The 24,850-nt window shown below is 48.4% G+C and overlaps 1 protein-coding gene across 3 annotated transcripts in view; it reads left to right on the top strand.

The window, feature by feature from the left end:
- ADGRD1 (adhesion G protein-coupled receptor D1) overlaps positions 1-24,850 on the top strand; it is a 382,252-nt gene that overhangs the window by 247,585 nt on the left and 109,817 nt on the right. For all 3 annotated transcript variants that reach the window (XR_012648032.1, XM_075012922.1, XM_075012921.1), the window contains one exon: positions 5,714-5,825. Coding sequence is in view for 2 of the 3 variants with exons in the window: in XM_075012922.1 (XP_074869023.1) it covers positions 5,714-5,825 (112 nt within the window). In the remaining variant the exon portion in view is untranslated. The remainder of the gene's footprint in view (positions 1-5,713; positions 5,826-24,850) is intronic.

Below are 24,850 nucleotides of genomic sequence, written 5' to 3'. Positions count from 1 at the left end.
AGCCCTGCTAGGTGCTGCCCAGGAGGCCGCCCAGTGGTTCCTGCCAGAGGAGCCCCCCTGGGGGCAGACAGGGATGTCCCAACCACCAGGCTGCCCTCTTCCTCCCCCGCTGGCTGCTCCTCCACCTGTGGAGCTACCCCAGCAGCTCTGAGTGGTGGGAGAAGCTGGTCATGCGGGAGTGGGACAACAACATGTGGCTGCGGAACTTCCACATGTGCTGGCAGACCTTCCTGGAGCTCTGCCAGTGGCTCACCCCCTCACTGAGGCACCAGGACACCTGGATGTGGTGTGCCCTCCCCTTCGAGAGGAGGATCGCAATAGCTGTCTGGAAGCTGGCCAGTCCAGACAGCTACTGCTCCGTGGGACACCAGTTTGGAGGGGGAAAGGTCAAGGCCGTCGTCATGGAGGTAAGGAGGCCTGGGCACACACCCACTGAGGGGAGGGAGTCTGGGTGTGGGGCTGTGGAGGGAGGGGCTGGGTATAAGGCTGGGGAGGGAGGGGCTCTGGGGAGTGAGGGGCTGGGCAGGGGGGTAGCTGAAGAGGTTCCCGAGAGAGGGGCCTGTGGGGGAGGGCCCTGGGGCACCCTGCACACCCTCATGGGCACCTGTGTTCCCTCCCCACAGGTGGTCCGCGTGCTCAATGCCATGCTGCTCCAGAGGGTCGTCCGACTCGGGGACCTGGATGCAGCCGTCACTGGATTCGCCGCCATGGGGCTCCCAAACTGCTTTGGGGCCCTGGATGGGACCCACATCCCCATCCGTGCCCCAGACTACAGCGGAGAAAGATGCATAAACCGCAGGGGCTGCCACTCTGTGGTCCCGCAGGCCATGGTGGACAGTCGGGGCCGCTTCCAGGACATGTACGTGGGCTGGCCTGACTGCACACATGATGCCTGTGTTTTTAGGAACTTCTGTGTCGCCGATGGGAGGTGGGGACCTACATCCCCCAGAGGGAGGCTCCCTCTGAGGGACACCACTGTGCCCCTCTGCCTCGTGGCGGACGCGGCCTACCCCCTCCAGCCCTGGCTCATGCACCCGTACACCGGCCACTTCAACGCCAGCCACGAGCAGCTCAACGCCCGCCTGAACCACACCCGCCAGGTGGTGGAGAGGACTTTCGGCCGTCTGAAGGGCCGCTGGCGGTGCCTCCTTGCCCGCCTGGACATCAGCCTCCAGAACATCCCCCAGGTTGTGGGCGCGTGCTGCACGCTCCACAACATTGTGGAGAATAAGGGGGAGGCCTTCGTCCAGGGGTTGGTGGTCGATGCCGGCATGGGCTTCCCCTAGCTGGCCACCGCACCCAGCCACCAGGCCCATTGTGAGGGGGGGTATGGGTCCGCAAGGCCCTGCAGGCCCACTCAATCAGGGAGACCCTTGAGCACCTCCCTGGCCTTCCCCGGAGGACCCCACCACCACACAGCCCACACACCACCCCTAACACCCACATGCCACACCCCCCAACAAGCGCACGCCTCCAATTCTTTGGAAAATAAAACTTTTATTTTTAAACTGCTAACTTTGTTTTGTGCACAACAGAAACTGCAACCAATATACAAAGGGGGACAACTATATAATGGGGGAAAACTAGTGCAAATGGGGGCCCGTCAGACAGCTCGGCCGTTGGCTCATCAGTCCGGGATGGGGGTAGAGGGATGCAACCCCCAGCAGCTATGGCTCACGACTCCCCGCCTCCCTGTGTCTGCAGTCCCTGGCGTGGCTGGCTGGGGGCTGGGATAACCGGCAAGTATGGCCAGGATGCCTCCACTGGCCGGTCTTCAGCCCCATTGGGCTCTTGTCCTGGGGAGCTGGCAGGCAGCACAGCAGGTGGGGAGGCAGATGGGGCAGCAGGCAGCGAGGCAGGTGGGGCGGCAGGTGGAGAGGCAGGTGGGGCAGCAGGCAAAGGGGCAGGGGCAGCATTGGGTGGAGCAGCAGGGATGGCGGCCCGGAGGGCAGCGGGGAGTGGGAGCTGGGCAATGGCCTCCCGGATCGACCCAGCTATGTCCCGGAACACCCCCATGAAATCCTCCCATGCCACCCACCACCAGGTGGACTCCTCCCTGTCAAACCAGAGTCTCTCCTCTGCCACTTCCATCTCCTGCTGGAGAGCTGCCACAAGCTGGGGGTCCACAGGGGCCATCCCCAGGGTCTGGCAGTGGCGGGACCACCCTGCTGGTCTTGGGGGTGTCTCTGGGTGCTGCGGTGACTGACCTCCAGCAGGCTGTTGGGGATGACAGAGGGTGCCTGGCTGCCTGGGGCGTTGGATGCAGCTGCAGAGAGGTAGAGAGGGAGGGGAAGGCTGTTAGTATCGTGTCCTGGCCCATGGCCCATTCCCCCCGCGCCCCCTAGGGCACAGTGCTGTCCATGGGTGTGGGTGCTGACGGGCACTGATGGCCATGCTGCCATCCTGGGACCATGATGTGGCTGGGTGGCTGCGGGTTGGGGTCCGCTGGGGGGTGTGTGAGGCTTGCGGTCGTGTCTGGTGCCCCTGCCCCATGGCCCATGGGTGTGTGCCCTGTGGGGTACGTACCTGACCATCCATTGCCACGGTTGGGGGAAGCCCGGTGGGCGGATGCCCGCTTGGTGCTCTGGGAGGGGAGGTCTATGAGGAGCCCCCCTCCACTGCTGGACCCCTCCTCCGCTCTCCCGAGTGGGGACTCCTCAGGTGGGCCCCGGGGTGCGGGGCTGGCCTCTGGGCCGGACTCCGGCTCCGAGGCCTGCTGGGGCTCGTTGGCCATAGGGGGAAGGAGGTGTTCCAGGGGTCCAGGATGGCCCTGAGCTCCCTGTAATAGGGACAAGTGGCGGGGGCAGCCGCAGATCGGCTGGCCGAGTCCTGGGCCCGAGTGTACCCCTGCTGCAACTCCTTCACCTCACTCCGGACGTGATCCAGAGTGAGGGCAGGATGACCCCGGGCAGCCCAGGCCCTCAGCCAGTCGGGTGAATGCTTCTGCATTCCACCACTTGCTTCCCATCATGTGGAACACCTCCTCTTCACCCCAGAGCCCCAGCGGGTCTCGGAGCTTGGCCTCCGACCAGGAGGGGCCCTGCCTCTTTTTGGCCCCCTGCTTGGCTGCCGGGGGTGCCTGAGTCCCTTCAGGAGGGGAGCCCTGGGGGTGCTCTGGGAGCTGGCTCAATGCCATGGCTGGTGACAGTGCAGATTGGGGCCTCTGGAAAGTGTGCAGGGCTAGCACTTATATGTGCTGCTGCCTGCACACTCTCAGCTTCCTGCCACAGGAAATCTGGGTCCGTGGTGCTTTAAAGGCTGCTGCGCGCAGAGACCATAAAGCCCCGCAGGGGCTGGACAGAGCGTCTCAACCCCTTAGCTGATGGTTGCCATGGAGGACCCTGCTATTTCAAAGTAGTGGGATGCGGATCGTCTACACACACCCTACTTCGATGTTCAAAGTCGAAGTAGGTCACTATTCCCATCTTCGGATGGGAATAGCGATTTTGACGTCTCGCCACCTCACGTCGATTTCAACATTGAAATGGCACACGGCACGTGTTGGTGTGATGGGTGCTATTTTGATGTTGTACCAGCTACTTCAAAGTAGCTGCCTAGTGTAGGTGCATCCTAGAGGTTTTTAAGTCCTGGCATGACAAAGTCTTGGGTGGGATGACTTAGTTGGGGTTGATCCTTCTTGAAGCAGGGGGCTGGACTAGATGACCTCCTGAGGTCCCTTCCAGCCCTATGATTCTATGATTTTATGATTCCCGAATTGTTTTGGTGCACTGGATGTGGTGATCTGGGCCCAAGACCACAGCAGGGGAGCCTACATTAATAAGAAGGGTTACCATTCTCTGGTAGTCCAGGCCCTGGTGGGCATGAGGGTCTGCTTCTTGGACATTTGTGTGGGGTGGCCAGGCAGGGCCCATAACGCCTGGGTAGTCTAGAATTCGTGTCTGGGATGCCAGATGGAGGAGGGCGTGTAAGTGCCCCCATGAGAGCTCCCACTCAGGGACATCACGATTCCCCCATATCATGGCTGATGCCGTGTACCCGCTGCACCTGTGGCTCATGCAGCCTTATACAGGACACCCTACCCTGGTCCACGACAACTTCAACAGCCACCTAAACTGCACCAGGGGCATTGTCAAGTGGATGTTTGGAAGACTGAATGGGAGGTTTTGCAGCCTCCTCCTTCCCCGTGGTGGTTGCCACCTGCTGTACCCTCCATAATCTTGTGGAGGGCAGACAGGAGCCCTTCTTCCAGAGTTGGACCATGGACACAGGGGCTGGGTCGGAGCAGCTGCCTTCTGTCTCGTGCTGCCAGGCCCAGAGGGATGGCGTAAGGGTCCAGGAGGCTTTGTACAAGGCCTTTGCCCAGGGCCCACCCTGACCATCCCAGCCACACTCTGCACCACAGGCTCCCTGCTCCCCCATCCCTCACACTCCCCCACCACACACACCACACACACACCCCGCCCGCTCCCCCACCACCACCACCATGCACTAGGGACTCAGGGTTAGGGTGGGAACATTAAACTTAATTGCTGGGGTAATAACCATATTTGGCAGAAAACATCAGAATGAGTTGAACTATGGACATGGGGGGAAAAATGTATGGAGGGGAGGCAGGTAGGAGGGTGTTGATGAGAGTCCTGTTGCTGGAGCCCAAGTCATTGCCCTTGGTCTTAGTGGGCCGGTCCCGGCACAGGGGGGCTGGTGGCACTGGAGGGGTCTACCTTGTCCTTGGTGTCCATGGGTGGGGGAACGGTGATATCCACCAGGTGGTTTGGGACAGACACTTCCCTCAGCCCCAGGAGCCTATGCAGCTCCCTGTAGTGGGGGTAGTGGGCAGGCTGTGCCACCGACTGGCTCACAGCATCCCGGGCATTGCACTATGCCTGCTTCAGTTCTTTAACCTTGATCCAGATGCTGCCCCATGTGGCCAGGGTGGCCTCCACATTTCACTGACAGTCGCTGGTTTGCCGAAGGACCTCCTCCTCCCCACATAGAGTGAGGATGTCCTTCAGCTCCCTCTTAGTCCAGGAGGGGCCCCTCTTGGCACAAGCCTTGCCCAGGCACTGTGAGCCCTTGGAGGTGTCATCTGGGGCCTCCAGGGGGTGGGAGGGGGTCTTCCTATGCTGCCATGGTGGCCAGAGGGCACAGACACTGGCTGGGCTGTCGAGCAGGGGCAGTCTGACTGGGGGCTTATGCTGCTTGTACTTGTGGAACACTCTTAGGTTCCTGCCTGGGATTGCTGGGGATCTGATTCCTGTCAGGTGGCTGGCAGGGACCATACAGCCCTGCCTGGGCTAGCCAGAGTGTCTCCGCGCTCCCGGGGGGGCCATCGCGGACCGCTTACTTCGCAGTAGTGAGTGCAGAGTGTCTACACATGCCCAACCTCAAAGTTAAACTTCAAAGTAGGGCACTACTCCATTCCCAGGAATGAAGAAGAACTTCGAAGACAGCCTCCCTCACTTTGAAGGTAACTTTGAAGTAAGGGAAAGCATGTATAGACGCTATGCAGACTACTTGTAAGTAGCCCCTTACTTCAAAGTTAACTTGGAAGTAAGATCCTAGTGTAGACGCAGCCAATGTGTAACCCAGTCCTTTTAATTTGTTCAGCGTCATTTTAATTTGTTCACTTAATCCTGAAGAAAAAAAGAATTGAAACCACATAAAAACAAATAACCCCGTGCAAATAAATCATAAATGTATTACAGCTTCTTGGAATATTATTCTACTGATGAGCCTTTCCTTCTTCACACAGCTCTGTCAGCACCATGCGCAACCAACGCTACCACATCCATGCCAACCTGTCCTTTGCCATCCTGGTGGCTCAGATTCTGCTTCTCGTCAGCTTTCAATTCAAGCCTGGAACGGTAAGTGTTGAAAAACAAATTTTGTGCCTTTTTTTGGCAACCCACCTTCTTGAAAGTAAATACAGCATGTCAAAAGCAAGAGTGGGTGGATTACAACCTTTGGCTACGTCTACACGTGCAGCCAACATCGAAATAGTCTATTTCGATGAATAACGTCTACACGTCCTCCAGGGCCGGCAACGTCGATGTTCAACTTCGACGTTGCTCAGCCCAACATCGAAATAGGCGCAGCGAGGGAACGTCTACACTTCAAAGTAGCACACATCGGCTACGTCTACACATGCAGCCAACATCGAAATAGCTTGTTTCGATGTTGCGACATCGAAATAGCCTATTTCGATGAATAACGTCTACACGTCCTCCAGGGCCGGCAACGTCGATGTTCAACTTCGACGTTGCTCAGCCCAACATCGAAATAGGCGCAGCGAGGGAACGTCTACACGCCAAAGTAGCACACATCGAAATAGGGATGCCAGGCACAGCTGCAGACAGGGTCACAGGGCGGACTCAACAGCCAGCCGCTCCCTTAAAGGGCCCCTCCCAGACACAGTTGCACTAAACAACACAAGATCCACAGAGCTGACAACTGGTTGCAGACCCTGTGCCTGCAGCATAGATCCCCAGCTGCCGCAGAAGCAGCCAGAAGCCCTGGGCTAAGGGCTGCTGCCCACGGTGACCATAGAGCCCCACAGGGGCTGGAGAGAGAGCATCTCTCAACCCCCCAGCTGATGGCCGCCATGGAGGACCCAGCAATTTCGACGTTGCGGGACGCGGATCGTCTACACGGTCCCTACTTCGACGTTGAACGTCGAAGTAGGGCGCTATTCCTATCTCCTCATGAGGTTAGCGACTTCGACGTCTCGCCGCCTAACGTCGAAGTTAACTTCGAAATAGCGCCCGACGCGTGTAGACCGGGTGCTGGCAAACAGGGTGCGTGCTAACAGGAGGGAGTTTGGAGAGGCTCTCCTGGAGGAGGAGAAGGAAGGAGCAAACTAAAGCACCTTGGGGTAAGTGGCTGCTTATATTTGGAGGTTTTGGGCTTGTGTGTTTGTTTGGAGTTTGGAGTTTGTTTGTTTGGAGTGCTGAGCTGAGTGTGTGTTTGTTTGTTTGAAAGGCCGTGTGCTCAGGCAGGCAGGCAGGCAGGCAGTTGGAAGCTGATTAGGTTTGAATTGAAACACCGTGTGCTGATTGGCTGAGCTGTAGGCAGAGGGAGGAGCTATCAGGGAGGCCGAGCACTTAAACCCTGCTAGTAAGCGACCAGGGAGCTTTGCGACCGGGTGCTGGCAAACAGGGTGCGTGCTAACAGGAGGGAGTTTGGAGAGGCTCTCCTGGAGGAGGAGAAGGAAGGAGCAAACTAAAGCACCTTGGGGTAAGTGGCTGCTTATATTTGGAGGTTTTGGGCTTGTGTGTTTGTTTGGAGTTTGGAGTTTGGAGTTTTTGTTTGGAGTGCTGAGCTGAGTGTTTGTTTGTTTGTTTGAAAGGCCGTGTGCTCAGGCAGGCAGGCAGGCAGGCAGTTGGAAGCTGATTAGGTTTGAATTGAAACACCGTGTGCTGATTGGCTGAGCTGTAGGCAGAGGGAGGAGCTATCAGGGAGGCCGAGCACTTAAACCCTGCTAGTAAGCGACCAGGGAGCTTTGCGACCGGGTGCTGGCAAACAGGGTGCGTGCTAACAGGAGGGAGTTTGGAGAGGGGAGTTGAGAGGGGGAGCTTGGAGGGAGCCAGTGACTTACTTCTGTTGCCCTTAAACTAAATCCTTTATAACAACCTCTATCTGAAACATTTAATTAACCCTCATATATAACTAGAGTAGGAAATGGAGGCAGAAGCCCAGCAGCAGAGTGGGGGCTATCCTGTTTATTGTGTCGAGTGCAGTATGTATGACTACCTACCCTGTGGGCGGGTGGCATATGTGTGCGCTCGATGCAAGGAGCTCCTGGCCCTCAGAGACCGAGTGCGTGCTTTGGAGGCCAGGGTGGCTGAACTGGAGGAGCTAAGGAAGGCAGAGGTGTTTGTGGATGAGACTTTCCGGGACATAGTAGGGCTGTCCCACCTCCAATCTGACAGTCCTGAGGCTGTTACGGAGGATGAAAGGCTCAGGGAAGGAGAGCAGTCAAGGGGAGCAGAGGGAAACCATCCCGTAGTTGGGACCCTCCTTCCAGAGGGTGATGTTGTATCCTCTCGTGCCGAGGATACTTCTCCGGGGGAGGGAGCGCCAGCTGTTAGGAAGAAGCAGGTTTTAGTAGTGGGGGATTCGATCATTAGAAATATAGATAGTTGGGTTTGTGATGACCGGGAGAACCGTATGGTGACTTGCCTGCCTGGTGCGAAGGTTGCGGATCTCTCGAGGCATCTAGACAGACTTATGGGCAGTGCTGGGGAGGAGCCGGTCGTCGTGGTACATGTTGGTACCAATGACATAGGGAAGGGTAGAAGAGATGTTCTGGAGGCCAAATTTAGGTTACTAGGAAAGAGACTGAAATCCAGAACATCTTTGGTGGCATTCTCTGAAATGCTTCCAGTTCCACGCGCAGGGCCAGATAGACAGGCAGAACTTCAGAGTCTCAATGCGTGGATGAGACGATGGTGTAGGGAAGAGGGGTTTAGATTTATTAGGAACTGGGGACACTTTTGGGGTAGGGGGAGCCTATACAGGAAGGATGGGCTCCACCTAAATCAAGGTGGATCCAGACTGCTGGCATTAAACATTAAAAAGGACATAGAGCAGTTTTTAAACTAAGAGGTGGGGGAAAGCCGATTGGTGCGGGGGAGCACCTGGATCGGACGGAGACTTCTCTTACACGAGGCTCCATAGACAGGGATTCCCTAGAAGTTAGTCAGATAGGGAACGTGGGAAATAATATATGGGCAAGATCAGATGTGAAACAATCGTGCATAAAAAAATCCACCACGTCTGTGAAAGGCGGACATATAAATAGTGGTAGTTTTCTAACATGCTTTTACACTAATGCTAGGAGTCTGTCTAATAAGATGGGTGAACTGGAGTACCTCATATCAAAGCAGGAAGTTGACATAATAGGCATCTCAGAAACATGGTGGAATGAGGACAATCAGTGGGACACTATCATACCGGGATATAAATTATATCGGAAAGACAGAACAGGTCGTGCGGGTGGCGGAGTGGTACTATATGTGAAGGATAATATAGAATCAAATGAAGTAAAAATCCTAAAGGAATCAAAATGTTCCATAGAATCATTATGGATAACAATTCATTCCTCTAATATGAATATGGCATTAGGAATATATTACCGACCACCTAACCAGGACAGTGATAGTGATGCTGAAATGTTAAGGGAGATTAGAGAGGCTATCAAAATAAAAAACACAGTAATAATAGGAGATTTCAATTATCCCCATATTGATTGGGTGCATGTCACCTCAGGACGGGATTCAGAGATTAAATTTCTTGATGCCTTAAATGACTGCTTCTTGGAGCAGCTAGTACAGGAACCCACAAGGGGAGGGTCGATTCTCGATCTAGTCTTGACTGGAACGCAGGATCTGGTCCAAGAGGTAACTGTTACTGGACCGCTTGGAAATAGTGACCACAATATAATAACTTTTAATATTCCTGTGTTGGGAAGAACACCGCAGCGGTCAAACACTCTGGCATTTAATTTCAAAAAGGGGAATTACACTAAAATGAGGAAGCTAGTTAAACAGAAACTAAAAGGTAGAGTAATTAAACTAAAATCCCTGGAAGCTGCATGGAAACTGTTTAAAGACACCATACTAGAGGCCCAACTTAAATGTATACCCCAAATAAAAAAACACAGTAAGAGACCTAACAAAGAACCACCATGGCTAAACAGCCATGTTAAAAAGGCAGTGAGAGAGAAAAGGGCAGCTTTTAAAAAGTGGAAGTCAAATCCTAGTGAGGAAAATAGAAAGGAACATAAACACTCCCAAATTAACTGTCATAATGTAGTAAGAAAAGCCAAAAAAGAGTTTGAGGAACAGCTAGCCAAAAATTCAAAAAACAATAGTAAAATGTTTTTTAAATACATTAGAAGCAGGAAGCCTGCTAAAAAAGCAGTGGGGCCCTTGGATGATAAAGATATAAAAGGAGCGATCAAGGAAGACAGTGCCATTGCGGAGCGATTAAATGATTTCTTTGCTTCAGTCTTCACGGCTGAAGATGTTACAGAGGTTCCTAAATCTGAGCCAGCCTTCTTAGGCGACAAATCTGAGGAACTCACTCAGATTGAAGTGACATTAGAGGAGGTTTTGGAATTAATTGATAAGCTGAATAGTAACAAGTCTCCAGGACCAGATGGCATTCACCCAAGGGTTCTGAAAGAACTCAAATGTGAAATTGCGGAGTTATTAACAGTGGTTTGTAACCTATCCTTTAAATCCACTTTGGTACCAAATGACTGGAAGACGGCCAATATAACACCAATATTTAAAAAAGGCTCTAGAGGAGATCCTGGCAATTATAGACCGATAAGTTTAACATCAGTACCAGGTAAATTAGTAGAAACACTAGTAAAGAGTAAAATTGCAAGGCACATAGAAGAGCACGAATTGTTGGGCAAAAGTCAGCATGGTTTCTGCAGAGGGAAGTCGTGTCTGTCTAATCTATTAGAATTCTTTGAAGGGGTTAATAAACATGCGGACAAGGGGCACCCAGTGGACATAATATACCTAGATTTCCAGAAAGCCTTTGACACGGTCCCACACCAAAGGCTTTTATGTAAATTAGGTGGTCATGGGATAGGAGGAAAGGTCCTTTCATGGATCGGGAATTGGTTAAAAGACAGAAAACAAAGGGTTGGAATAAATGGTAAATTTTCACAATGGAGGGGGGTAACTAGTGGTGTTCCCCAGGGCTCAGTCCTGGGACCGATCCTGTTCAACTTGTTCATCAATGATCTAGAAAATGAGGTAAGCAGTGAGGTGGCAAAGTTTGCAGATGACACCAAGTTGTTCAGGACAGTCAAAAGCAAAAGGGATTGTGAAGAACTACAAAAAGATCTCAGCTAACTGAGTGATTGGGCAGCAAAATGGCAAATGAAATTTAATGTGGGTAAGTGTAAGGTAATGCATGTTGGAAAAAATAACCCAAATTACACGTACTACATGATGGGGTCAAATTTAGCTACGACAGATCAGGAAAGGGATCTTGGAGTTATAGTGGATAGTTCTCTGAAGACATCCACGCAGTGTGCAGCGGCAGTTAGTAAGGCAAATAGGATGTTAGGAATTATTAAAAAAGGGATCGATAATAAGACAAAAGATATCATACTTCCCCTATATAAAACTATGGTACGCCCACATCTCGAGTACTGCGTGCAGATGTGGTCTCCTCACCTCAAAAAAGATATATTGGCATTAGAAAAGGTTCAGAAAAGGGCGACTAAGATGATTAGGGGCTTGGAAAGGGTCCCATATGGGGAGAGGCTAGAGAGACTGGGACTTTTCAGTTTGGAAAAGAGGCGATTGAGGGGCGATATGATAGAGGTATATAAAATCATGAATGGTGTGGAGAAAGTGAATATAGAAAAATTATTTACCTTTTCCCATAATACAAGAACTAGGGGACACCAAATGAAATTGATGGGTAGTAGGTTCAAAACTAATAAAAGGAAATTTTTCTTCACACAGCGCACAGTCAACCTGTGGAACTCCTTGCCCGAGGAGGCTGTGAAGGCCAGGACTCTATTAGGGTTTAAAAAAGAGCTTGATAAATGTTTGCAGGTCAGGTCCATAAATGGCTATTAGCCAGGGATAAAGTATGGTGCCCTAGCCTTCATAACAAGGGCAGGAGATGGATGGCAGGAGATAAATCACTTGTCTTCTGTTCTCCTTCTCTGGGGCACCTGGCATTGGCCACCGTCGGCAGATGGGATGCTGGGCTTGATGGACCTTTGGTCTGACCCAGTATGGCCATTCTTATGTTCTTATGTTCTAGACGCGACGGGCGCTATTTCGAAGTTGCTGCCGCTACTTCGAAGTAGCGTGCACGTGTAGACGCAGCTATCGAATATAGGGATGCCAGGCACAGCTGCAGACAGGGTCACAGGGCGGACTCAACAGCCAGCCACTCCCTTAAAGGGCCCCTCCCAGACACAGTTGCACTAAACAACACAAGATCCACAGAGCTGACAACTGGTTGCAGACCCTGTGCCTGCAGCATAGATCCCCAGCTGCCGCAGAAGCAGCCAGAAGCCCTGGGCTAAGGGCTGCTGCCCACGGTGACCATAGAGCCCCGCAGGGGCTGGAGAGAGAGCATCTCTCAACCCCCCAGCTGATGGCCGCCATGGAGGACCCAGCAATTTCGACGTTGCGGGACGCGGATCGTCTACACGGTCCCTACTTCGACGTTGAACGTCGAAGTAGGGCGCTATTCCTATCTCCTCATGAGGTTAGCGACTTCGATGTCTCGCCGCCTAACGTCGAAGTTAACTTCGAAATAGCGCCCGACGCGTGTAGACGCGACGGGCGCTATTTCGAAGTTGCTGCCGCTACTTCGAAGTAGCGTGCACGTGTAGACGCAGCTATCGAATATAGGGATGCCAGGCACAGCTGCAGACAGGGTCACAGGGCGGACTCAACAGCCAGCCACTCCCTTAAAGGGCCCCTCCCAGACACAGTTGCACTAAACAACACAAGATCCACAGAGCTGACAACTGGTTGCAGACCTTGTGCCTGCAGCATAGATCCCCAGCTGCTGCAGAAGCAGCCAGAAGCCCTGGGCTAAGGGCTGCTGCCCACGGTGACCATAGAGCCCCGCAGGGGCTGGAGAGAGAGCATCTCTCAACCCCCCCCAGCTGATGGCCGCCATGGAGGACCCAGCAATTTCGACGTTGCGGGACGCGGATCGTCTACACGGTCCCTACTTCGACGTTGAACGTCGAAGTAGGGTGCTATTCCTATCTCCTCATGAGGTTAGCGACTTCGACGTCTCGCCGCCTAACGTCGAAGTTAACTTCGAAATAGCGCCCGACGCGTGTAGACGCAACGGGCGCTATTTTGAAGTTGGTGCCGCTACTTCGAAGTAGCGTGCACATGTAGACGCAGCTTTTCTCTTACTTTAATCACATATCTAAGCCAAAAATCCCAACCCACAGCACAAGACTATGAAAGTTGAAGGCTTTTATATCTATTTTATCATTGCATCTGTCCATACCTGACATTTGCAAAACAAAAACAGAGGTGCTGATCATCAAATATATGCAAGCATTCCTGTTCTTTTCCATTCTACCTAAATGCTCATACTGTCCTTATCACCACAGTGTCCAAACACCCTAGTGTGTTAAATGATCTAACATCTGTCTTGTTTGGTTCATCCTTTCTCTTGCATGTTCTGTAACATTTTGTTTGGGAAGGATAGTTTTTCCAGTATGTCCATGTTGGAATTTAGTCTCAGAAGGGTAGGTCTATTAGTCTGTCCTGTGGAACCTTAGAGACTGAGAAATTTATTCGGTCATGAGCTTCCCTGGGTAAACCCCACATCGTCATCATAATATGAACATAAGAATATAAGAATGGCCATACTGGGTCAGACTAAAGGTCCATCTAGCCCAGTACCCTGTCTGCTGACAGTAGCCAGTTCCAGGTGCCCCAGAGGAGGTGAACCGAAGACAATGGTCAAGCGATTTGTCTTCTGCCATCCATCTGCCGCCTTCGTCAAAAGGCTAGGCACCATACCTTACCCCTTGCTAATAGCCATCTATGGACCTAACCTCCAAATATTTATTGAACTCTTTTTTAAACTTTGTTAGAGTCCTGGCCTTCACAGCGTCCTCTGGCAAGGAGTTCCACAGGTTGACTGTGCGCTGTGTGAAGAAAAACTTTCTTTTATTAGTTTTGAACTTGCTACCCATTAATTTCATTTGGTGTCATCTGCAAACTTTGCCACCTCACTGCTTACCCCTTTCTCTAGATCAGGACTGACCCTTGGGGAACACCACTAGTTACATCCTTCCATTGTGAAAATTTACCATTTATTCCTACCTTTTGTTTCCTGTCTTTTAACCGCTGTTCTTCAGGTGTTCAGGAATTAGGTCACAGGAAGCCCACAAATTTGAATTAATTACCAGCAAGTCTGGGAAATTTAAAGTTCACTGAGAAGCCAGAATTTCTTTTAGCTATTGCATCAATAGCTATTGCATCGCATTGTTAGCCATTGCATTGTTTGCCATTGAATTGCATTGCATCGCATTGTATAGTTAGCTATCGCATTACATCATTAGCCATCTCACTGGTAGCCATCTCTTGCCATCATGAGTACTCATGTTTGTGCTCTGAGTTCTCAGGATCACAAGAGAGCTCCAGCATGGGCCCATAATGAGATCGTGGATCTCTTTGTTGTTTGGGTAGAGGAGTCAGTGGTGGGCAGACTTTGAGTGTCTAAGTGAAATGAAGACATTTATGAGAAGATTTTGCGTGGGCTGATCAACAGAGGTTACTTCCGGCATGCTTAGCAATGCCAGGTGAAGGTGCAAGGACTCCGGCAGGCTTATCAAAAGGGCCAGGGAGGGGGTAAAAGCAGGGTCACTCGGTATTGCTGTATTCATCTCCATGTCACCAATCTTGATTTCCAGTCTGGGAAAAAAGCCCCATCCAGGATCTTTCTGTACAGCCAAGAATTTCTGAAGATGCGTATGTTGTGAACCTTTCCCAACCATCCCACTTGGATATTGGTGAAATCAGCTTTGTGATCCATGACTGTCTGCAACACCATTGAAATGTATCCCTTTCTTTTTATATGCTTAGAGGGTAGGTGGTCTGGGTCCATGATGAGGATGTGTGTGCCATCTATTGCCTCCCTGCAGTTCAGAAACCCCATTGCAGCAATGCCATCCATTATGGCCTGTACATCTCTGAAGATCACAGTGTTCCTCAGGAGATGCCAACAGATTGGATTGGCCATCTGCCCACACTTTAGATCTTCCCATTTCAAACAATTTACCACTGACCAGTAACTTGCAAACTTCCATAGAGCAATTGCCACTTGCTTCTGAACTGTTAAAGCTAGTCTGAGTCTTGCGTTGCTGCACTTCAGGGCCAGCAAATCACAAAGTTCCACAAAAGTCGACTTGTGCATCCAAAAGTTCTGCACCCACTGCTGGTAATCCCAGGACTCCAAACCAATATGGTCCCATCAGCATGTGCTGGTTTCACTAATCCAAAACCGCCACTCCACTGTCAGCAATGCATCCAGGGCAGCCAGCGTTTGTAATTTCCTGGTCTGCGGTTAAGTGATTTTCCTCTCCATTATCTTCATCATCATCCTCAACCATCATCTCAGCCCACAGCTGTCATCATCGAAAGATAAACTACATGACATTCCTGGAAGTTTCTGTAATGGGCTGTGCAATGACTTGAAGCATTCAAGCATCCATGCTTGTGCTAGCACTGTGTCGGAGAAAATGGCGCAATCTCACATTCATTTTTCACACGTTTAGTGGGTGCTCTGAATTCTGGGAGAGTGTTTTGCTTTCTGGGATAGTGACATCAAACTCCCACCAGCAACTGTGGCAATGTTTTCCCCACATCCCAGTGATACAAAACCTTCAGAATGCAACAGGGTTAAGGTACTGTTGGATAGGTACTCACAATGCATTGCTCATGTAGTTGAATTTGGAGAAGGCAACGGAGAGATGGTAAGTCGACATGGAGAAATGGTAAGTCAAAGTACCAGAACATTTGTGGACAATTAACTTCAAGTTTATAAGACAGAGGTTAAAATTTCAAATTTATTAAAAATTGATTTTATTGTGTAGTGCAGGTGTAGCCTTTGAGAAGGTAACCCAGTGGGTCAGTAGCAGAGCCAGAATTATAGGAAATCTTGATTTCTAGTATCCCACCACCTGAGGCCCACTGGCTATACTTTTCTAACTAGTGCTCCATGAATGCTGGATACAAGACAGAACCTGGAAACTGATAGATGAGCATAAAATCGCGAAACAGCATACAGACCAGGCAAAATCGCCAAACGAGATAGCAGAGGCTATTGCAAAGTATCAATCGCTGGATCGTCAAGTTAAGAAAAGCTGCTGGGCTGACAAAAAAGAATGGTTGGAACATAAGGGTGCTGAAGCAGAAGCAGCAGCTAAGAAATGTGACCCCAAGACGCTGTATCGTATTGTCCGAGAAGTAACTGGTGCAAGATGTAATTCCAATGCTCCTATCAAGGATAAGAAAGGGAAGATCTTACTTAGTAAAGAAGAGCAAGATGCACACTGGATAGAGCACTTCAAAGAGATATTAAACCAGCCAGCTCCAGACACAACCTACGATTTTAGTAATTCCAATCCTTCTGATGAACTAGAAGTAGACCTAGGCATGATCGAATTTGAAGAAACTGATAAAGCCATTAGATCACTGAAGAATAACAAGGCCACCAGTCTTGACCAAATCACGGCTGAATTACTAAGGTATGGGGGCAACAGCGTCGTGCAAGAACTAACGGGGCTGTTGAACACACGCTGGCGAGCAGAGTGTGTTCCAAGTGATTGGAGGAAGGGAGTGATTGTTAAGTTACCAAAAAAGGGGAACATCACCGATTGTAGTAATTGGAGAGGCATTATGCTCCTATCAGTCCTGGGCAAAGTGTTTTGTATTGTTCTGCTCAGGAGGCTTCTGGCTGCAGTGGATAGTACACTGCGGGAGGAGCAGGCTGGATTTTGGTGTGGACACTCGTGCAGTGAGCAAATTTTCACGTTGCACAGCATCATTGAACAAAGTATTGAATTTCAACGGCCTCTGTCAATAAACTTTATCGATTTCAAAAAGGCATTTGACAGAGTACATGGAGAGTCATTGTGGAACATAGTACATAGTTATGGTATCCCGCAATGCTACATCAACACCTTCCAAAATCTCTACCTAAACACCAGTTGCTGTGTGAGGACCGATAGTGGTATGACCAATTTCTTCAATATTGACTCTGGTCTGTGGCAAGGCTGTGTTCTATCACCATTCTTGTTCCTTTTGGCTGTGGACTTCATTATGAGGAAAGCAGTGTGCAGGACGAATTTTGGTATCTCTTGGGAAAACCAGTGCTGGCTCATGGATCTGGACTTTGCCAACGATATCGTGCTGCTTGCAGAAATGGATGAATGCTTGCAGGACATGACAACAAGTTTAGACAAAGAAGCAGGTAAAGTTGGGTTGAGGATAAACAGCAATAAAACAAAGGTGATGCGGATTGGAAAAGCTCAGGCAAAGACGCCAATAGTGGTCGAAAGTCAATCCTTAGAAGATGTCCGGCGGTTCACCTATCTTGGCAGCACTCTGTCCAATGATGGGGATGTCGAGGCGGATGTCAACTGCAGAATCGGGAAAGCCTCGGCAGTGTTCCAAAGACTATGCCCAATTTGGTCTGCGTCAACAATTCGCCTTTCTACAAAGCTTCGACTCTGTAGTACTATTGTCATGTCCACTGCAATCTACACCAGTGAAACACGGAAAAACACTGCAAGAATATCACATAAGCTGTATGTGTTCCACCAAAGATGTCTGCGTAATATCCTTGGTGTTACCTACATCGATCGCATTACTAACAAAGAGATTCTATGAAGATGTGGTCTGCAGAGACTTCAGGATGTTGTGGCATAGCATAGATTGCGTCTTGCTGGACACATCTTGCATCTTTCAGATAATCTTCATCCAAAGGTAGCAATGCGATGGACACCAGCTAAAGGAAAGAGAAAGAGGGGAAGACCACTGAAAATGTGGCGAAGCATGGTTAAAGAAGACTTTAAGAACATTGGTATAATGTGGGAAGAAGAGGAAACAGTGGCATCAGACCGAAATCTCTGGAGAGCACTTGTTGCCCCATGTGCCCAGATGCACAGGTGGACCTAAGTCTAAGAAAGTCTAGGTAAGCTCCATGCTGCCCTGCTCCTCTCACTACAATACGGCACTGTGCTACTCATGTGTTGGCATCCTGGTATTATATTATACTGATTTTCAGCAGCAGTTTCATTTATGGGGCCACACTATTTGTCTCATACATCCATGTGCTGGCCCCTGACATGCACAGCTCAGGGATAAAGGTTGGCTTGAAAATATGAAAGATGAACAATTCAACCTAGATTTTCCTGTCAGCTGAAACCTCACCTGACTAAACAAGGTAAAATGCAGAGAGAAAATGACAGTGAATGGTTGAGATGGAAAATAAAATGCAGGCAACAGAAAACAGCAACAACGATACAATCTGAAATAGAAAACAAAGGAAGCTGCACATCACAATAAGAGGACACAATCATGAGGGAAATAATCTACATATACAGAATAGCACAATGTTGACAATAAAGATTATCTCATTGTCATGGTCTCTGTCTCACAATGTGCAGTGATACAGGAATTTGAACAAAACCCCTTTGGCTCCTTGTCACTGCCTGCTTTCCCCACTTACACTTTTAAAATGTTAAGAATTCACAATTGCCTTTCTGGAAAAGACGGCTCCTTTTTGAATGGGTATGGCCAAAATTGAACATGTTCACCAAGGTCTTGACCTATTGTGGTACGGTGGCCCATAAGTGACTGTGGTAGTACTCAGGAGGTGCACCAACCCTCTATGCAAGGGGTGAGTAAAGTGGGGGGTTGGGACCCCTCAGAGGGGCATGACATATCATAAGAGGAGAGCAGCATGATCAGCTGCTGGGTGTCATGCACATCCAGCTCATTAAAAATGTTGAAATCTGTTACTATTTCTATGTATGTTATTCACATTTATACTACATGCTTATTGTCTTTCACGTGCCAAAAAGCATTTTTTTGCTATGAACATAACCAAGATTTCCATTGATTTTGATTACACTGGACAGGTGGAGAAGTGGGGAGCCCTGCTAACTGAGAAATCCAAAGTGAGGCCCAATGTGAAAAGTTTGCTCACCCCTGCTCTATGCCCCCACCATAATTATAATTGCTAAATGGGGTGCCCATGTATGCCCCCTCCCTGCCATTTTCAGTGGTCCTCTGTGAACTCCCTCCCTCGTAGGCACTCATAGCCCCTGCTGTGGCCTCCTTTTCTACATGCATACACAGATGGTTTCATTAAATCTGTTTAACTAAGCTGATTAAGTGGGGATGTCTAGGCCACACTCAGAAAACCATCACCCTCTATAGTCAAGCTCTCAAATGGAATCCACAAGGAAAACACAGCAACGAAGGGTCCTGTGGCACCTTATAGACTAACAGAAAAGTTTAAAGCATGAGCTTTCGTGAGTTAGCATCTGAAGAAGTGAGTTAACTCACGAAAGCTCATGCTCTAAACTTTTCTGTTAGTCTATAAGGTGCCACAGGACCCTTCGTTGCTGCTACAGATCCAGACTAACACAGCTACCCCTCTGATAAAGGAAAACACAAAAGAGGAAGATCTCAGACAACAAGGGGAAGATCTGCTGAGAATGAAGGATAACAGCTGAGGTACTAGAAGTTTTGTCCCAAGATGGAGTGAAGTGGAGGAGACTTGTAAGTGATCTATGCTCCACCCAGAGTACAAGGGTTTAAGAGAGAGAGTTAAGCTGATTCAGTTAAACAGGTACAAACAAAGGGGGAAGGGTTAGTTAAACCTAGGGTTGTGCGCTCTATCCTTGGGGAGGGGGCTTTGAAGGGCCTGGAGCAGGTGAAAAAAGTCTGTCAGGTGTTGTGATAAGTCCTACTCTGAGTGTAGAGGACTGGACTCAAGCCCTCTTGAGGTTCCCTTCCAATTTTAAAAAAAGCCTTGAAGTGGACTTGAGCTAAGCCTACTTTGAACAGCAATTAGAGCAGGACTGATTTAACTCAACTGCTTTGGTATCACACCTTAATAAACTGGAGCAACTTTGCCTGCAGATCATCTCTGCATGGACACACTGTAGGGGTGGGAGAAAATTTTCATCTAATGGCTTTGATTCTCCAATGCCCTGCACTTTGTGCCATCATTCAGTGGGTATGAAGTGCTTCCAAATGAGGATAAAGGAGAATCGTCATGTCAAACGGTTACTCAAGGTTACTTTACTTTTCTATTTCTTTTTTAAACTGCAGATATTCCCAACACGTCAATTTTAGTTAGTGTTAGTCAGGGGTCTAGATAATAGGAAATTAAAGATGCAAATTGATGTGAACCATTTTCAAAATAATTCTTTTCTTCCTTCCAACTGCAACAATCTTTTTCTTAAAATAGTATTTAATTTCCCCACTGTTGAGTTTAATTTTTTACAGTGCACATTTTGGCAGCAGGTCCTGGCTGGAAGATAGTCATTACTCACTGTATAATGTTGACTTTTGTTTGATTCTTAGATGTATGGGTGAATCATGATCTAATGCATGAGCCATAGTAATGGGTTCTCTGTCTTGTTCTTCATCCAGCTCATACAATTAAAATAGCAATGTAGAGTAATCAATTTCAAAGTTAGTAAGAACCATCTATGCCATAAGTAAAAGCTTTCAAAGGCACAGTATGTGATACATAAATATTTACTGTTTTCATTCATTCACCTAGAAGATATTTATTTTATGTTAAGAGAGCCACAAAGCAAGAGAGCCCAGTGGGCTTGTTTATTCTATCAATGGCTTCATCCAAGCACAAAATGGCTAATGCCTTCACAACAGCTAGAGTTCCATTTAAAGGTGCAATAAACACTATGCCAAACAGACCATATGAATTAAGGCCTGCATTTATTCCTGATTTGGCCCTTGATTTGATCTGAGACCTGAGCCAGTGTACGTAATCTGTGCTTCAATTTCACCCCCAGTAAAACACAGAAAATTAATTGTATCTTCACTGTGAAGGTCTTTAACAGTTATGGGCTACGTCTACACGTGAAGCCAACATCGAAATAGCTTATTTCGATGTAGCTACATCGAAATAGGCTATTTCGATGAATAACGTCTACACGTCCTCCAGGGCTGGCAACGTCGACGTTCAACATCGACGTTGCACAGCACCACATCGAAATAGGCGTTGCGAGGGAACGTCTACACTCCAAAGTAGCACACATTGACATAAGGGTGCCAGGCACAGCTGCAGACAGGGTCACAGGGCGGACTCAACAGCAAGCCGCTCCCTTAAAGGGCCCCTCCCAGATACACTTGCACTAAACAACACGAGATCCACAGAGCCGACAACTGGTTGCAGACCCTGTGCCTGCAACATGGATCCCCAGCTGCCGCAGCAGCAGCCAGAAGCCCTGGGCTAAGGGCTGCTGCCCACGGTGACCATAGAGCCCCGCAGGGGCTGGAGAGAGAGCATCTCTCAACCCCTCAGCTGATGGCCGCCATGGCGGACCCCGCTATTGCAAAGTTGCGGGACGTGCAACAACTACACGGTCCCTACTTCGATGTTGAATGTCGAAGTAGGGTGCTATTCCTATCCCCTCATGGGGTTAGCGACTTCGACGTCTCACCGCCTAACGTCGAAGTTAACTTCAAAATAGCGCCCGGCGCGTGTAGCCATGACGGGTGCTATTTCGAAGTTGGTGCCGCTACTTCGAAGTAGCGTGCACGTGTAGACAAGGCTATGGAGGAATAGATAAATATTCATAAATATTAACTACATGTTTAGTATTGTTATGTGTTGATTTTGCTTGTGTTCATATGGAGGACACGGGGATCGCTGGTGTTACAGTTCAGTCTTATTTTTATTCCTGTGGCCTCGAAAGCTTTTATTTACTCAGTATTCTGAAGTTACTAATTTTAAAACTGATTACTTTTAATTGGTATTTTAATTGTATGGGCTAGAGGATAGTGAACAGAAAGAGAAAGAATTTATTTAGGTGTTGTGGTTTGCTTCATCTTCTATTTCTGCTGGAGATGAGCCTACCTAATCAAAACAAAAAAATCTATAAATTCTATCTGCAAAACCGTGTTCCAGATGCTTCTTACCCTTCATATGCAAGTAGCTGGGACTGGCTATCAGGGGAATCAATCAAAATTGCCCTGTTCTGTCCATTCCCTCTGAAATATCTGGCACTGGCCGCTGTCAGAAAACAAGATACTGGACAGCTGGTTTGACCCATTTTTATGTTCTTAGTGCACAGGTTGTACGTCCCAGGTCCAGCACCCTGGCGACCTCAGTGGTTCCGAATGAGGGATTTTGCTAGACCAGGGGACCCTGCTGGCCCTCTGCTGTGGTTTCCCAGGTGCAGCTTGCCACTATAGCCACCCATCCCAACCTCAGCCCCAGTGCTCTGGCTCCACAGGGGGCTGCTGGGGGAAGCTGCCACCAGCCTGGCTTTACTGCCCATGCTGTGGGGCTGCCAGCTGGTTGCCTTTCTGCCCCAGCTGTCTGATTATCCCTCATCTGTCCTGCCAGATGAGAGATGTTGCCAGTTGTGACAATGCTGGTATTTGGAGGTGGAGCTTGTAGTAACAATTAAATAGGTGTAGCCGAACTAAGGGCTTGTCTACACTTCCCACTGGGTTGATGTGCCACAGTTTCAATTTTCTGGGGTTCCATCTAGCAGATCTGGTAATGAATCCACTAAATTGAATGCTGAGGGCACCTCCATTGATACTGGTACTTTTTGCAGGCATGAACAGTAAGGGAAATTGATGGGAGTGTTTGTCTTCTCAACCTCCCATGATGGGGATGGTGGAGAAATTTGAACTAAGATATGTCAACTCCAGCTATGCTATTTTCATATTTGGCATTGCTTATCTTAGGTTGACTTTCTCCCCTAATGTAAACCTGGCCTCAGTACAGCAAAGACCTAGGACCAGCCTTATATCAAGAGATGGTGCAGCAGTGCCTGAAATTACCACTGCCTTTGAATTTCATGCTGGATCACTCTCTTGCTCGCTCCTCAATTCACCAGGGTGTCTGGGTGCTTCAGTTTGGATACCAAAGTGAGCTGCATGAAGTCCAATATTTGTGTTGATCAGGCAGATCTGTTACATTACCTGTCCATTTGCCATTTCTACTACATTATTTTTGTAGGCTAGGCACAAGTTTAATCAATCCCATTATAACCCTAGGACAAAGGAACTCTTTCCCTTAAATGTACTTTAATCTCTAAGACTGTTAAAGACTGGCATTAATATATTCTACAGCTCTCTGTACAGAATTAATCCTGAAGTCATCTGGAACATTTTCTTAGGGATTGTAACTTCTGCACATACCATATCTTCTCTTGATGAGCCTGTCAGTAAGCATTTTGCCATCCAAATGGAGGCAGCCAAAGTGGATTGAAAAAGAATTACGAATGTATGCTTTCACGTGCTAGCCCCACGTCCCAAAAAAGCCAGTGGCATCCACAGACCTTCATATTTTGTGAAGGGGAAGCACACGTATTTTCAAAAGAATAAAATGAAATCTGCAGTGACCTAAGAGGCAGTTAATAGTCTTATGCTTTATTGGCAAAACCCAAGTGTTTGAAGTTCTGCAGTTGGTATATTAAACTGTTTTTCACTCTGTGCTCCTCAAAGTACTATAGAACTATAAACACAGGAAAGAGAAGGTAAAGTGGCTCCTTAGGATGAGGAAACAGATGCCTTTGCTTATGCTGTAGTCATACAGACATCAATCTAAACTCAAGATCAAATGATTTTAATGGTGGTTTGCTTTCTGTAACAAAACTGCCACTCCAGTTACAGGCACCATCATAAATTTCATTTAGACAATTTGCCCAAACGAGACTATATTCAGTCTGCACCCACAAATTGCATCAATCTTAATTTGCTTTGCTTCCACATTGGTTTTGCTTTGCTCATCCACTTGCTGTTTCTGGTACATTTGGTTGGCTGGGTAGCAAATAGGCAGCTCACATTCCACAAATGTAGCCACTGGTGTTTGTTGGTTTTCTGTTGCATGTTTGGGCTATTCAACTTTCTTGTGTAACTTTAAATCAACTCCATGTTATTTTTTGGCCTCTGATACAATGGTAAAAATCTTCACCAGGATTTTTTTTTTTTTGGTTTTATCAATTACTAGAGCCACCTGAGCTTCGGTGTTGCCAAAACATTTCGAATTCCTCATGTATTAGTGCTGTTTGTTTGAACATTGATTTGGGCATCTCTTAAAAAAATGTGGGGTTGTACGCTGGTGTAACATCAGTTAAATTCACCATTGGTTTGTTGGAGTCAGTGAAGTTGTTTTAGATTTTTTACCGGTATATCAGCAAAACAGGAATCATGTCCCTGCTGTAATTTAGAACCTCTAGACTGTAGATCAGATGTTTCTGAGAAGTCAACTTTCATTACATTTATCAAGTCTCTAGACACACAAAAAGGGTGAAATGCCAGGGCATAGCAGCTAAGCTAATACAACAAAGAGCTGCTCATTTACATTTGAAAGTTGTGGAGGCAGCAGCGGGTTTCCACTGGCAACGATATTTTGGAACAAAGGCATCCAGGCAGTTGAAGCATTACTGTGAGCTCTTCCCAGGTGAAGGAAGGACACTCAGAAAGAAAAAACTGACTGCTTTTTTGTTTTCACACTTCAATGGGTTGTAAATGAGCAAGGGTCCCTTTGAAATGCTGTAGGTGTCTAAAAAGCTTTCTGAGTAATGTTGTCATAGCAAAGCAATCCAGACATCATCACTATGCTGGAAAAAGATGCAACATTGAGATACATTTGGGTTTCATTCCAAGAAGAAGGCCTAACATATGCCGTAACCTAAGGTGAACTAAGCAAGGGTGTCCTGCAGTAAATCATCTGCAATCCCATCTATCAGGTGGCTGTGTAATGAGAGAAACTAAGTGTGATGGGATGACCTTGCAAAGCAGGAAGTAGCAGGAGGGCAGTGTGCTACAGGCATCCATGAGGTGTGGGGAAGAACACAGGTTTAAGTTTTGCTGTTATATAAAACAGGTAGTTATGGGATTTGGCAGAAAATGTTTCACTTTGAGGCATAATCAGCGATAACAGTTACAGCGTCAGCCCGTTAGGGAGCGTTGACAAAGCCGTGCTTATATTTCTTGTATTATCTATGACGCTTGTGAATGTTGTCTAGCTGAGCTGAATATGATATAAGAAGAATGTTTCTAGTTTAGCTGCATACTCCCCATGTTGGCATTTCTTCCTTTGCCAAGGCTGCATTGGTTTCTCTTCAAAGCATTTTCCAAAT

The sequence above is a fragment of the Carettochelys insculpta genome, chromosome 18 (genome assembly GCF_033958435.1).
Source record: "Carettochelys insculpta isolate YL-2023 chromosome 18, ASM3395843v1, whole genome shotgun sequence".
In the NCBI taxonomy this organism is placed as follows: domain Eukaryota; kingdom Metazoa; phylum Chordata; order Testudines; family Carettochelyidae; genus Carettochelys; species Carettochelys insculpta.
This window is presented reverse-complemented; position numbering and strand designations above follow the sequence as displayed.